Source organism: Glycine max, chromosome 11, assembly GCF_000004515.6.
Source record: "Glycine max cultivar Williams 82 chromosome 11, Glycine_max_v4.0, whole genome shotgun sequence".
NCBI lineage: Eukaryota > Viridiplantae > Streptophyta > Magnoliopsida > Fabales > Fabaceae > Glycine > Glycine max.
The window spans coordinates 5,264,423-5,279,816 of record NC_038247.2 but is presented as its reverse complement, the minus strand read 5'-3'; the positions used below and the strand labels follow the sequence as shown (position 1 = coordinate 5,279,816).

Below are 15,394 nucleotides of genomic sequence, written 5' to 3'. Positions count from 1 at the left end.
AATAATAAATTTCCGCGTCAAAATTTTAGGAGAAATGTAAAAGCTAATTTTTCTTGCTTCTAAATTGACGTGGATCAAGCACCTTAATAATTTAGCTTGTGTATCTTCTCAAATTTTAATATACTTGAAACCAAAGACGCAATTAAAATTTCTGCAGAAAATAGACCCAGTTGTGACCACAACACAACGTGTACGTTGCCAGACTAAAAAGTTAAGAAGTGACAATGTAGTATTGAACGAAAGATATACTAATACTGGCGACAGTTTTCCAAGAGTAGAACCATTAAATGAGGACTTTTTTAGGCTTTTTATGTGAACGCGTGCTCGAGACTCCTGCCCAAGAAAAGAGCATTTTACAATATCACCATGTTAAGGCTCACCGAACTCTCTGGTTCACACTTCACTATGAGCTTTGAGGGCTTCAAGCTGACTTTTAGTTTGAACAATATTAAATACTTTATGCATGCGTTCTACGAATGAAACAGAATCTGATTTAAGTACTTTCCTTTCTGATCTCTACTAAAATATTTTTCTTTCCAAATGGGATACGGAATCACGTTCTTCTACTAATTAAAACATTCATTAGTGCTGCTCATATGAATATGATGTTGACATTCTTAATTGTGTCTGAGTAAGGATTCATCCTCAAATGGCATCCATGTTAATCTACACATATTTCCGACTGCCAGAGTTTTTTCTGCACATGCTCATGAACTTGGCCACGAATTCTGCAGAGAAGAGCATATTAGTCAATAATACTACACCCAAAACAGCAAGTCTCAGCAGGTTATTGAGGGAAATCATGCTGCATATTAGTCTTTTCTTTTATCCTTAGAATCCAAGATAGTACTAAAGGGTTTAGACACTGTTCAACCAATTGAGTTAGACCCCTTCCGAATTGTGCATATTAGTCTATAATATTATTTTATTTCTGCTAGGCAAATCTATATGGCTAGCTTAAATGTGATTAGAAGGGTCACTATGCTTACCTTCTAACTTTAGTAAAGCTGTTATTCCTGGTGGGAGTCTTCTGTCCTGTTCATTATAGACTTTGGTTACTAATTTACCAAAAGAAATAAACATAAAATTGGGGTGAAGGGGTTATCTAGATTATGGAGGGAGAAACTCACATAATAAGCATGCCAGTAGTAAAGCTCCCTTCTTAAGCTGGCCTCAATTCTTTTTAGGAGATGTTCCACGAGTTTCTGCTTGTTTGAACAGAATGTATAATATGCACTAGTATTTTGGTTAGTTGAATAAATTATTTATGGACTCTTATTCATTACCTGGAGAATCAATTTCGGGTGGACAAAATCCAACAGAAGCATTTGAAATTTCCCTCGTATTGAGAGTAAGCTGATAAAACCATAACAAAATTCAAATTAAAAACTTAATCCATAATCTGATCGACAATTTTAAAGTTACAAAATGATGCTACTTATATTGTTTCTGCCTTCAAATAAGCCAGTCTTATAAAGAATAGAAGTAAAGCAGCTTAGTTGTATTCAGAACCCAAATAATAAGATGTTATTAGCTTCTCATTCTCCCTTATAGAACATAAGATAGAAAGAGAAGTTTCTTGCCGTGAAAATGATGGATCAGCTAGGATCTCTGCAGCAACTTCTATTACAATCTCCTCCCATCCAACCGGAATTGGTTGTTCTTCTGAAAAAGGATAGCTGCCCATCATAGTGCCCCATTTAGTCTCTATAGAGAATTTTCTAGAAATGTTAAAATAAATATGTTGTCAGTCAGAAGTTTACTTGTGTGCATTGCATGCTTCAAGAGCCATGATTGCTTTTCTGAGGTTCTGCTTAGATTTTGTAGCAATTTTTGCAGCAAAATTCACGGATAGATCAATTTCCTCATTCTTTGCTATCTGAATAAGAACCTCAATAATCTGTATAGTTGAAGGTTCGTATCTGTTAATTAATTTTGCTTTTTTGAAAGTAAATAACTCCTTAGAAGTTATAAGATGGTTGATATTAATGGAAGGAAAGTTTGATCTTTTCCAAAATTGCAATTTAAGACAGCCAAATAAACATCTGATATGTTTCAGATTGATGTTTACTTTAAAATTTTGTATTTTCTTTTAGTCTTACTTCGTGATTCTGAGGAGCATCAACTTGGATAACTTTGAATCGGTTTTTCACAGGTTCAATAAGGTCTGCATCATCTTCACAGCAGAGGACTAATTTGCATATATCAGAATAGCGGTCTATGATCCATTTGATAATGTGCTGGATGTTATCTACTGCTTTGTGGACGTCATAAAGAACTATAACTGAAATCAACAGAATTCAGCCACATTATCTAGGCTCACATTAAAGGATCAATCTGTTTAGGAAGTAAAATAAACAAGCTATTAAGCTACTAACCTTTAAAATCTGACTTGAAATTAATATTGCTGACTTCAGGGGCAATCGCATATATATTGCTAATTTCTTTGATTAATCCCATTAAAGCATATTTAGCATTTGGTTCTGAATTTACATCTAGCTCCATGTGATGAGAACTGGATGTTATTGGAACAGATACTTTCTTAAGCCTTTGGTCCTGTCAATGTAGTAAATAATATAGGTGATGCAACTTTTTGAAATAATAATAATAATAAATGGCTTTTCAAGTTGTACTTATCGTATATCAAAACTATAGTTAGGAAAGTGAGAAATCTCTACCTGAATAGGAAAATGTCTTAAATCATGAGACAGCTGCAAAAGGGTCTTATAAAGTCAGCTTATAAATACAAAACATGAAAAATATCTGGAAAGAAAGTTATGGGAAGAAACATACGTTACAACATGCATCCCCATATATTTCTCGAAGAATAGCCATTGCTAGTTCTCTTTTCCCGGAGCCAGAGGGTCCTAGAAGCAAAATATGAGGACAAGAGCCCTGAGACACCTGAAAAGCAAAGTAGCTTGAGTCATAAGTTACACAAATACAAGTAATAATAAGAGAAGAGAACAAAACTTAGATGTAATTTATTAGGTGATTTTAGTATTGTTCTATAACCAGAATGTGAGTTTTATCTCAGTAATTCGCAGATTAAATATTAGTATTAAATATCTGATCAAGGTACTGAAATAAAACTTCAATTCTAATTGAAAAATAACACTAAAAATACCTATTGAACTATGCCTAAGTTTAGTCCATAGGAAGAATTCAAGGGATATAATGGGAACCATATGTGAGTATTTGGGAACATACCAATTCCTTGAGAAGTTGAGCTTCATGTTTATTGCAAATGAAGCCATTAAGTGAAGCAGGTTGGTGTTTATCTGCCCAGAATTGTGGGAGGCTTTCCACTACAACTGCCTTCTCTATGAAAGAAGATTCATCAATAGGTCGACGTTCGGGCGATTTTTTTGTGGTTCTACAGTTACCTGTTTTCATGCAAGAAAACCATGTATCTTTCTGATTCTTTTTTCTATTGGCTGTGAATTTCTTCATGCTTGCAGTTGTCTTTCCACTAGCTTCGCTTGTTACACTACTTGGCTTCCCAGTGTCACTGCCCTTTCTACTCGTAGCCGCAGAACTTAAACCCGTGTTTGATCGAGACAAGATATTCATTTTCATGTTAATGTCACCATTATTTCCTTTGCTTTCAGATGGGATTCTGGTGGTGTTCACCGGTGGTCTTGGACTGAAATACTCACACTGCTGGATGCGTCTTGGCAACGAAGAATTCTTCGCTTGCAAGGCGTTGCATTCGCGAGAAAAGAAAAGGTCACCCGGATGAATGGAATCAGTGCTTTCGAGCACTGATGAATAATCACTAGTGGGATCTTTAGATAGCTTCACCTGTGCTATCATCTCGTTGATTATGCCAACCGAAGGCGCTTCGAAAGGAGAAGCTTCTCTTTGTTTATGAACCATTTCATTAATGGTTCTCCCTCCGTTGTTGCTCTCTTGAATCCTCAATCTTGGAGCTGTCACTGATCTCTTGTAGTGTGGCTTCTCAATTCTTTGCTCCCTGAAAGGAGACACGGTTCTTCCAAGGTCAGGTCTCGGCAAGGGACTGATATTTCTCTTTGTATTCAAACCTGTTATGGGTGATGATGATGCAGCAACAGTAACATCTTCTTCTGCTACGCGCAGCTTATAGGGTGATTTACTATGGTGTCTTCTTCGTGAAGCTGTTGAAGCTGATGAGACTTCATGTTCAAACCTTGAAGGGTGTCTCCTGTGTAGTGCCATGGGGCTTTTGTTCATTAGTGTAAATGCTTTTGTTTCTTCTAAAGTGAAGTTTCTTCTTTCTCGTTCGTGCCGTGGAATCTCTTGCCACTCTGTCTCTGTGTCTGATGGTTCATAACCACTTCTTCCCTTCTTGGATGAGCTTGGAGTCTGAGGAAATCGGTTATAATAAGGTGGTGACTGATCCATCTATGAATAAGGTTGGTTAGTTTACCTTAACTACACTCAAACAACAACTAATGAAAGTGGTTTTTGTGCTCTCATGAGTTTAGAAACTAAAAAGAGGTTGGGTGGAATCTCGTGAGTGGTAATGATATAGTGACAGACAAAAAGACGAGTTTGATACTTTGTGACAATGATACAAAAGGGTATCTTCCAACACACGGAAAAAAGAAGAAGAATTGGGAATAGAAGCACGATGGTTTCGAAATGAGACGCGTTGGTGACGATGATGACAACATGGTTGTACGTGGGTAGATGAAAAAAATGTGTCCTGTAGTCATTTGATGTTTTTTGCTAAAGTATATGCTATATTGTCTTTTTCCCCTGTGGCTTTGTGATGATGTTGTAGATTACAATTTGCATAGGAATTTCGAGTATCTTGTCAGGTGCCAGCAATCTGTGACGAGATTACCCTACTTGGTTATCAACGTTGTTCTATCCTGATCAAGCCTTCTAAAAATGAGCTTAGTTAAGTTCACCAATAGATTAGATTAGATTAATTATGCTTTTATTTAACTTTATTCTTTTGTTTATATTATAGACAATTATGCCTTTGACTTTGTTTCCTACCATGCAGTGGTAAACGATCGCATTTTCTCATTGTTCATGGAGGGGGAGAAAAGGGATCAAGAATGTATTGGAAAGTGATGTGCGGCATAGTTTGACAATACAATTTTTCTGAGTTTTTACCAATAATTACAATAATGTGATGATGATTTCACGTTGTTTTGACTATTACATTAAAAAAATGAAAGATGAAGATGACTTCATTAGATTTATTCTTGGAGTAACTTATTTCTCCTCTTTCAAAAATATGCAAATTAAAAATAACAAAGCGGTGTTTTCATCCTTGTTTGATGAAGGAATATGGTGCATGAATGTCTCTTTTCACAAAGTATCTCAATACTCGTCTTCCATAAAATATAGTTGCATGAGAAATCAAGTATGTAATTTTAATGTAAATTCAGCTTCGAGGATACAGTATATACTGTATTGTTATTCCGTTTATTAAAGTCATTTAGGCAAAGAAAGTGCTTGAACATTTTGTTCTTTTTCATAAAGTGTTAACAAAAATATCATTATATAGACCGTCTATCCTTCATTCCTTCCTCGGGTTTGCACTTAATATGAACGACGAATCTTCACTGTCACAAAGCAAAATATGAACGAAGCCAAAGAAGTCGAGTGATAAACAATTTGTTATGCAAGTTACAACTTCAATATTTAGAAGAATTTTTTAACAACGTGTAGCCTAGCAAAAAGCAGCACAGAATACAGACTATATAAAGTACAGTAAGGAGGGATTATTTTGAGGAAAACAGATGGCCAACTGGCTAACACACAAGAGGCCAGTGGCTGTTGTTTTATTGACTTGGGTGGAAGTGTGGATGATAGCAATTCAGCAACAGAACACAGGCCATTTCAGCAGGTGATAACAGAATTAGTTACGCAATATGCAATAGTGCAATTCTGTTAGGCAAATATTCTCACTAGTAGACAAACAATTATATGTATAAATAAGCACTAAGTGAATGGAAATGAGAGAGAAGAATTATGAAATACTTGTTAGTGTAGTTTAGCATAGCTAGCCTAGTTACTATTCATAACAACTTCATACTGACCCTGGATGCTCTTGATAATTTAATCCTCAGGAACATAAGTTTTCTATAGTGCCTTCAGAATCTTGTTCTCCCATAAGGAGATGAGCTCGTTGAATGTCAAAACATTGGCAGGGGGTTTCAGGTACAGAATTTTGTTCAAGGTTCTTGGATCGTCCACTGCTTTGATGGTATAAGTCCCAATGTCTTCCTCGGTGACATAAACTCCTAATACTCCATTAATTTTTTGTCTGGATTTTTAGTCCTTCAGTTTTTGTCTATTTTAGTTCCTCTTTTATTTTATAGAAAATTAATCTCAAATATAAAATAAATAAGGGATTAAAAATTGACAAAATAAAAACTAATTTTAAACAATAAAAATAAACAAGAGATTAAAAATAGACAAAAACTCTTAAAGGACTAAAAATCCTGAAAAAAATTAACGAAGAATTAAAAATTGTAAAAAAATTGAAAGAACTAAAAATTAGAATCTAAACAAATTGAGGGACTACAAACTTAATTCATTCTTATTTTATCTTAAAGTTTAAATTCTAACTGCAACTATGTAGGAGATTTTTTTTTTTTTTGACAATTTGAACTTTGAAAAATAATAATTAATATTTTCTGTTTCTATGATTATTCTTTTTATATATATTGTGTTTATTCTTTTTGACTGTTTGGGAGAGTAACGTGTTTCTGGCCTTAAAAATACATAGACGATGTTATATATATTTAAATAATGTCCATTATTTTGATTGTTCATGCAGTGAGTTGAGAATCAATACTTTTTTTGATTCATTGTGAGTCAATACTGGTGTGCGCTTTAAATAATATTCTAAGGGAACTCTACGTCGTTACGCAGAAAACAAGCAATGACAGAGATGTAACGATGTTAAAACAGAACGTAGATGTCTAGATGATGTGCAAACAGTAGCACAGATTATATTATTATTTTTCAGGTATAACATTACATTAATGGGGATAGGTTCTTCAGAACAGGACAAACACCAGCAACCACCACGAAACAAACAATGCCACAATGGTAGTGTTGCAAAAAGGCCTTTTCTGAAAGAAAAGGAAAAACTGCATTAATTTTATTAAGCATTTTGCAGAGTGATAACATCATAAAAGTGCTTTGGTTCCTAAGATTTCGGAAATCAGACAAACTGATCCAAATATTCAGAAACAGTGGTGTATTTCACGTCAGGATAAGCCTCAGAAGCCTCAAGGTCTTTGGCAGGGTCAATCTCATACACTGCATCTCCCTTTATCTGCTGTGAGTGGTACAAAGCCAGCAGGTAATTATTTGGGAAAGAAGTCTCTGCAGTAAACCAGAAACATTATAAATCAATTTGATGTAACATGTACTTAAAACCATATCCTATAAAAAATGATTTTGTGAAGTCTAAAAAGAGTGTTGTTACTGACCCTTAATTTGCTTAAGAACTTGTTCCTCTGGAACATAAATTTTCTCAAGAGTCTTCCCTATTTTTTTCTCCCACAAAGAGATGATATCATTTAAGGACAAATAATTGTTAGGGAGTCTTATGTGCACAGCTTTGTTCAAGGCATTAGGGTCATTTGCCGCTTGGATTGTAAAAACTCCCACATCGGCCTCAGTGATATACGCTCCTGAATGAAGTAAAGCAAATAAATTATTTCTTACTCTATATATTTATGACGTAGCTAAAAACAACTATAGTATATTATTACCTTTGACATTTCCATCTCCTTGAATGAAAACCTTGTCCCTAGGAGGAACAGTGATGTCAATCTGTGCAAGGTTACGTAAGAAGTAACCAGTAAAGGCATGGCAACATAGGTAAGTGTATGGAATTCCTTCAGCTTCAATTACTCTTCGGATTTTCGCTTTTTCCTCGAAAACTTCTCTGACTGGCTCAGTTGCATCGTGACGGTCCACATCCAGCCCAAATTCAGATGGAAAAAATCTCTGTTCACACAAGAAAGTAAGAATAGTTTAATTTAACCCAACAGCAAAATTATCATACAACAAAAAGGGAGCAAAGTGCGCACCTTAACGTTTCCAGCTTCTTTTATTGCTGCAACGATCTTGACCTGATCTTCTATTAGTAGTCTACCAAATGAGCAGATTACTACATCAACTTGCTTGATTGCTTTAACCAGACTTTCATGATCATTCAGATCTCCCTGCATATCCCATTAAACAGATAAATTAAGTTCTCAAATACTTCGGATATCGGAACCTAATGATGTCAGCAGACTTGAAATGAAAGCATCAACCTGGATTAGAGTAACTCCAGAATTTTGGAAGCTCTGAATGAGTTCTTCCCTGGTTTCAGGATTAGCAGCAGTGACAAGCCTTGGCTTGTTAACAGAGGCAGGGGTGTCCCTAACCAATATAAAAGTGGGATTCCCTGCCTTTAAACTTGCCCAAACTATGTGCCTTCCAATGGCTCCTGTGGGTCCCAAGACCAGGATTCTATCCTTCACAGCCATGGAAGATCACTAGTCTAAACAAGCACTGTGTGTGAGTGTGTTTTTCTTGCTATGTATGGAACTAAACTAGCAATGGCTTGTGGTGCAGAGCAATGCTTTGGTTAGTATTTATAGGGCACTAACTTTGATCTGTATGACATTTCTTCCCTAATTAATTTCCATCTTTCTCATGTCAATTAAACAAATATCCATTTTGTTTCCGTCCAGCGACCGGTGCTCTCAATTCTGAAACAACCTTTTTTTTGGATAGGCTATTGAGTTGACTGTCGAAGAATATATGTGTAGTTCTGTACTTACAACTGGGGCTGCTTGTCACGACATTTTCATAGCTATTTAATAACCAATGTATAAAGTGATTATTATAATCATTTCATAATTAATTATGAAAAGCTTATTATCTAACCGATTATATATATTCTCAACCAGCTATACATTTGGCAGATCCAAGACCCTAAGTGACTGAGTGTAAATTATAAAAAATAAAATTAATGGGTTTAATTATATAAATATAAATAAAATAAAATATAAAAATATAAAATTTTATTTATAAATTTGATGAATTTTAAAAAAATGAGAGGGTATAAGTACAAACCCTCGACTCGCTGTAGGTCCACCACTATAGCTATACATATATAAGTAAAACAAAATCAAACATTTTTCAATCATAATTTATTATTAATATAACTTTTAAAATATTTATCAATGAAAGTCAATAAATTTATGGTAGAATTTTTTTTACATCATCAAAGTGTATAATCATTAAACTCATTTTTATTCATTAATAACAATTATAGTTTAGTTATAAATTATTAGAGATATTTGTTGTTCGATTTGATTTTTCATCAAAAAAATCATTTGGATCAAACTTAAAAAATATATACGATTCGATTCGATTTGATTTTCATTTAAAATAAAATTCAAATCAAATCAATATTTTATAATTTTTACTAAAATATTATTTCATTAAAGTTTATTTACTTTCTTTTCATATTTATAATAAAATATTAAAAATTGTTGATATCAATCTTCAAAATTTATTAATATGCTAAAAAAAAAACTTTGTAGTTAAAATTACATATCCCATCTTTATTGACTATAGTAGAGAGTTGTTGGTTTTTAATCAATAATAATTGCATTCTCATATTTTTGTCTCTCTTTACCGTAAAATAATCAAAATATGTTTGGATTTATGTTATTTTAAATATTATAAATTAATTGATAGAAAACATTATCAGTACGACAATATTATTCAAATGTGTAGTATTTTATGATCAAATCTGAATAAATGAAAATATTTTTCTATGATAAATAAAATCTTAAAATTTATAATTAAAAGCTACCAATTTGTGTATTTTGGTTAGTTTTAATTTTCCATCTTATCCCTAACAAATAATTGATTTAAATACAAAATTTACTACTATAAATAATTATTTCACTTATTTTTTGCAATTTTATTGTAAAAAAATACTTTAAAGTTATCTAAATGAAATGAATCAGTTTAAAACCATTTTTATTATAATGTATTCAAATATAAAAATAATTTAATTTATCTTAATATATATTTTTTATAATCTTTCTCTTATTTAAATTGATTATTTAAAATTTTTTTGTTATAAATGGTTTGAATAGAGTCACATGCATGTACACACACCGTATTGACTGGTCAATATAAACGACTCTTGTAGCAATTTTATATTTAATCGTATGTAATGTGTCAACTGAACATGAAATCATGACAAATCAGTAAACCAACCACAGGGTCATTATATTTAGGTTTGTTTCTGCATAAATTTTGATAAAATTGAATTTTAAAAGTTTTTTTTTCCACATAATTGAATTCTAAAAGTTAAATACACACCTTTCATTTTCTATATTAGTTTCAGTTTATACATAGTTGAATTTAGGTAAGAACGTTTTCTATGTACAACACATATCAAAAGCATTTTTTATAAGACGTACATGTATTTTTTTTAAGCAACTTGCTTAATATGTTATAAAAAGCTAATGAAGTGGCAAATTGAGCATAAAAGAGTAGTTCTAAATTATAGTGCTATTGTGAACTGAAGACGTTTCATGAACATAACTACAACTGCGTACAAGCTCAAAAGTTGATTTTCCAAAAACTTCTATTGGCAAGACATGAATGAACCTGATAATGAAAACAAAAAGGGGAAAAACTACTTCAAATTTACATTTACAAATGCTGATTGTGGATGAAGATCAACATCATATAAGGATATTTAAATTTTCCAAAAACTTCTAATTTCCAATTAATACTTCATAAATATTTGTTCTTATTTTGCTTATCATTTGGCCTCTCTAATTTCCAATGATTCATCTATTTTCAGCTAGTTAATCATAAAAGTAATTTAAACAAGATTAAATTAATTCACATGTCTTTGAATTATTTGACAATTTTTAATTTGATCACTGAATTACTTTTTTGAATTGAATCCCTCAACTTGTATTTATTTCTCAATTGGATTCCTAAACTAGTTTTTATTTTTGAATTTAATAACAACAATACAAAAACACTTAAGTAATATAAATACTTATTTAATACTTCTACTTTCTTTTTTAATTTTTTTTTTCATATATATCCCCTATTGTTATATTATTATTTTTCCCTCCTCTCTTATATCATTATCTCTTATATAATGTTGACTAACTTTAGTGTGCACCTAACATCATGCTTATTGAGAAGGACTCGAACGTGTCAATAACGTCGTCCTATATAGTATATTTTAAAAGATCATACTACTTTTTTTTTTTTTTTTTACTGATTCTACCATTCTATCTATTGACTATCGTTTCATACTTTTCAGAATCAAAGACCACATAAATTTTTAAAATTTCTACAAGATTTTAAAAAAATAATAGTAATATATTTGAATTTGGAAGAAAATGAAAATACAATTAAACAAAACAATTACTTTATTCCCAATTTTTTTTTTTTGATGTAGGAGTACTTTAGATATTTTTGTTATAAGTGTTTTTCAATCAAATTAAAGTTTTACTTTACTAATTACCGCTAATGCCTATTTTTATTACATTGATTATCAAAATAAAAATATAATTTTAATTGGAAATATAAGTCTAAAAATACTTAAAATAATGTAGCATTTATTTTTTTGTTCCGTTAAGTCATATATATTTTTTAATTTTATTTATGCAACAATTTGTAGAGTATAATTGTGGAGTGCTATCACTCTTTCACACCCACGTGTGAGTCCAGTGTGAACCCCTCGCCAGAAAATGGAGCAGTGACACGTATTCATGAATGATGTAAAAAAATTTAAACAGTGCTTCCGACCGCAGATTAGAGTATTATTAAGGTAAAAAAAAAAAAGATTACATTAATGTGGATGGTTTCCGAAACATAGGACAAAAGCAACCAATTTCGCAAAAAAGAAAAGGCATAGGTTTTATTGAGCACTTTGCAGAGCAACAAAAATTGCATCAATTACTCAAAAATCAGACAAACTGATTCAAATATTCATCGACGGTGGTGTATTCCACGTTAGGATAAGCTTCAGAAGCCTCAAGATCTTTGGCAGTGTCAATCTCATACACTGCATCTCCCTTTATCTGCTGTGAGTGGTACAATGCCAGCAGGTAATTGTTTGGAAAAGAAGCCTCTGCAGTAAACCAAAAAAAAACATTATAAATCAAGAATTAGTTTCACATATATTTTTAAAAATGAATTTGTTACCGACCCTTAATGTCTTTAAGAACCTTTTCCTCTGAAACATAAGTTTTTTCAAGAGTCTTCCCAATTTTGTTCTCCCACAAAGAGATGATCTCATTTATGGTCAAATAATTCTTAGGGAGTCTTATGTGCACGGTTTTGTTCAAGGCATTAGGGTCATTCGCTGCTTCGATGGTCAAAGTTCCCACATCAGCCTCAGTCACAAACGCTCCTGAAACAAGTAAAAAAAACATGTACACTTTGAAGCAACTGAGTTGTGTCTCTGAGATTTATCACTTGTGCTGAAACAATTAAAATCGTTTATAACTAATTCAGCTATAGTTTATTACCTTTCACATTTCCATCTCCTAGAATGAATACCTTGTCCCTCGGAGGAACAGTGATGTCAATCTGTGCCAGGTTACGTAAGAAGTAACCAGTAAAGGCATGACAACATAGGTAAGTGTATGGAATTCCTTCGGCTTCAATTATTCTTCGAATTCTTGCTTTTTCCTCGAAAACTTCTCTAACTGGGTCAACTGAATCGTGACGATCCACATCCAATCCAAATTCAGATGGAAAAAATCTCTGTTGACACAAGGAATTAAGAATCAACATTTTCTAATTATTAGTGTAGAAAAATTTATTAACAATTTTAGACAGCATTAAACAATTGGATAAGTTTTGGAAAAAAACTAACCTACGTACTGATAGTGCAATTATTGATTTTTATAATAATTAAATTAAAAGTCATCTTAAAAGAAAATATTTTTGTTACATGAGCAAATAAAATTAATCTTCTAGTACTACGTTACTTAATTTAAAGTGCATGGTAATTTGAAAACACAAATTTAAGATTATTCAGTAAAAAGGACTAACCTTGACGTTTCCAGCTTCTTTTATTGCTGCAATGATCTTCAACTGGTCTTCAATTAGTAGTCTACCAAATGCACAGATTACGACATCAACTTGCTTGATTGCATTAACCAGACTCTCATGATCATTCATATCTCCCTGAAGATCCCATTAAACAGATACATCAAATCAATTACTCCTACTAGGATTAAGTTTGAAACTAGTTCTAAATAAGAAATTGCTAGCACCAACCTGAATTAGATTTACTCCTGAATTTTTGAAGCTCTCAATGAGCTCTTCCTTGGTTTCAGGATTAGCAGCTTTGACCAGATTGACCCTGTTGTTAGAGCCAGGGGTGTTCCTCACCAACACAAATGTTGGGTTCCCTGCCTTCACACTTGCCCAGACTATGTGCCTTCCAATGGCTCCAGTGGGTCCCAAAATCAGGATTCTATCTTTCCCAGCCATGGAATTGGAAGAAATTAAAACTAGTCCAAACAATTGCAGTGTGTTTTTCTGGTTTTGATAGGTAATCAAACTAGCAATGGCTTAGTGATGATGCATAGCAATACTTCAATTTGTATTTATAGGGCCATCAACTTTGATCTATATGCAAAATTTCACTTCTTTTGTTTCCAAGTTTAACGCACCAAACAAACAAGTATCTATTTCCTGATCTGCGGCCGGCGGCGGCTCCATGAATTCTGTGTAGTCCAAACCAACCAATAATTTGACTAGTCTTTGTATGAATTAAAAAAATTATACAAATATATAATAATTGTATGTTTCATTATTGATATTGAAACGAAATAATTTTAATATTCATCATTTTATTTTTATATAACATTTTGCTGGAGTATATTTTAATATAACAGGTTTTTGAATTTTAAATTGTTTTGGGAATTTAGTGGTCACATGCACAATAAAAAATTCGATGGCTTCATAAAATTATTGTTTTGGGTACCGGTGAAAAAGACCATGCATGGTCTTAGTAAAGAAAGGGACGGACGTGTTTGTTTCTTGAGTAGAAGAAAATTAAAAATTGAGGAAAGCTCAAACCATTTATTAACCAAGTTATTATAAATATTAAGAAATAGTGTAATAATCGATGATGAAAAAGAAAGGACAACGAATCATTTCACATTTTATTATTACTATCTTTACTATACTGATTATTACCAACTACCAACTATATGAATCAAATAAGATTATTTCTAATAAAAAATATTTGTGGTTTTAAAAAAAAATATCACCTAACACATTTGTAGATCATGTTTGTGTGTATGTATACAAAGCTTTTAATAATTATAATATGTATGGTTAGTATAAATTTTTTTATACAAATAATTAATTACTTTTAAGATAATTATTATAAAATTTAATAAAGTTTTCACATAATAATTTATGAGTGAATAATGTGTAAAATTATTTTATATTATCATATTATAAATTATTTTTTTCATATATAAATGTGATATATTGTGCAAAATTTTGGATTTTTTTTAATTTTTGTTTTTGATATATTTTTTTCTTGCAATTTGCGTCATTCTCGTATCTTCGCGGCTAACTGGTTATAGTTTTAACACTTGTTAAACCGACTTGAGTTATAGAATTTATTCAAAGGGATCATTTTTTAGTATTTAAAGAGATAAAACCTGGCCAATATTTACTTTTTATATAAAAAGTTTAAATTAGAGACTACTTAAGGAGATTTAAATTACAGATGATGAAGTAAGTAATTTCACTTGTTAATAAGAAGATATTGGTCCTTTTAAAAAATGATATTCTAACACATTTATGATTTATTATGTATACCCCTCGAGGATTTATCCTTTAAAGTGAGTTTAGTCACTATAAAAATAAAGAATTAAAAATTCCTTATCTAACGATCGATTTCCTAGAGGTAATGTCATGTTATTTTTTCAAAAAAGTTAAATATTTTCTAAATTGTTTAAAATAAAAGTTCCACGCAAAGTAAGCAAATGCTTAATATATTATAGAGTAATTTCATTGTTTAATAATTAAAATAGATTAGCTAACTTATTGAAAATATTTATAACTTGTTTTTCTTATGGGCGAAACCATAATTTCGATAAAACAAAAAAAAAAGTTAAAGAAAAATTAAATTTTCACATATTTAATATGTGCAAATTAATATAGAACATTATTTTATTAATAAAAAAATAATTTTGTTATTGAATAAAAAATAAGATATGAGAAAATAAAGAAATTAGATAAATAAACTAGAATGTTTTTTTAAGAAGAGAAAATTAATTTATTAATAATTTTTTGTTTTGTTTTAAAAAGGTAGTACTCATCGCTCCACCAAGTCACCTACTACCTCCAGTGCCCTTGG

General features: G+C 31.6%; 3 protein-coding genes across 3 annotated transcripts; all 3 read right to left on the bottom strand.

Annotated features, from left to right (window-relative positions):
• Positions 1 to 233: 233 nt before the first annotated feature.
• On the bottom strand, positions 234 to 4,639 carry LOC100795321 (uncharacterized). Its single transcript, XM_006590632.4, has 11 exons — positions 3,211 to 4,639; positions 2,794 to 2,904; positions 2,679 to 2,711; positions 2,379 to 2,556; positions 2,103 to 2,284; positions 1,764 to 1,900; positions 1,584 to 1,679; positions 1,287 to 1,356; positions 1,131 to 1,205; positions 990 to 1,035; positions 234 to 728 (listed from the first exon to the last, which is right to left on the bottom strand). The coding sequence occupies exons 1-11, from the start codon at positions 4,384 to 4,386 to the stop codon at positions 667 to 669; spliced, it is 2,166 nt and encodes a 721-aa protein (XP_006590695.1). The 5' UTR covers positions 4,387 to 4,639; the 3' UTR covers positions 234 to 666.
• Positions 4,640 to 6,926: 2,287 nt separating this feature from the next.
• LOC100781863 (NmrA-like family domain-containing protein) lies at positions 6,927 to 8,754 on the bottom strand. Its single transcript, NM_001371239.1, has 5 exons — positions 8,280 to 8,754; positions 8,052 to 8,186; positions 7,731 to 7,968; positions 7,446 to 7,649; positions 6,927 to 7,338 (listed from the first exon to the last, which is right to left on the bottom strand). The coding sequence occupies exons 1-5, from the start codon at positions 8,493 to 8,495 to the stop codon at positions 7,175 to 7,177; spliced, it is 957 nt and encodes a 318-aa protein (NP_001358168.1). The 5' UTR covers positions 8,496 to 8,754; the 3' UTR covers positions 6,927 to 7,174.
• A 3,019-nt stretch (positions 8,755 to 11,773) lies between these two features.
• On the bottom strand, positions 11,774 to 13,745 carry IFR (isoflavone reductase). The gene is made up of 5 exons (NM_001289198.2): positions 13,291 to 13,745; positions 13,063 to 13,197; positions 12,534 to 12,771; positions 12,212 to 12,415; positions 11,774 to 12,133 (listed from the first exon to the last, which is right to left on the bottom strand). The coding sequence occupies exons 1-5, from the start codon at positions 13,504 to 13,506 to the stop codon at positions 11,970 to 11,972; spliced, it is 957 nt and encodes a 318-aa protein (NP_001276127.2). The 5' UTR covers positions 13,507 to 13,745; the 3' UTR covers positions 11,774 to 11,969.
• Between the last annotated feature and the right edge of the window lie 1,649 nt (positions 13,746 to 15,394).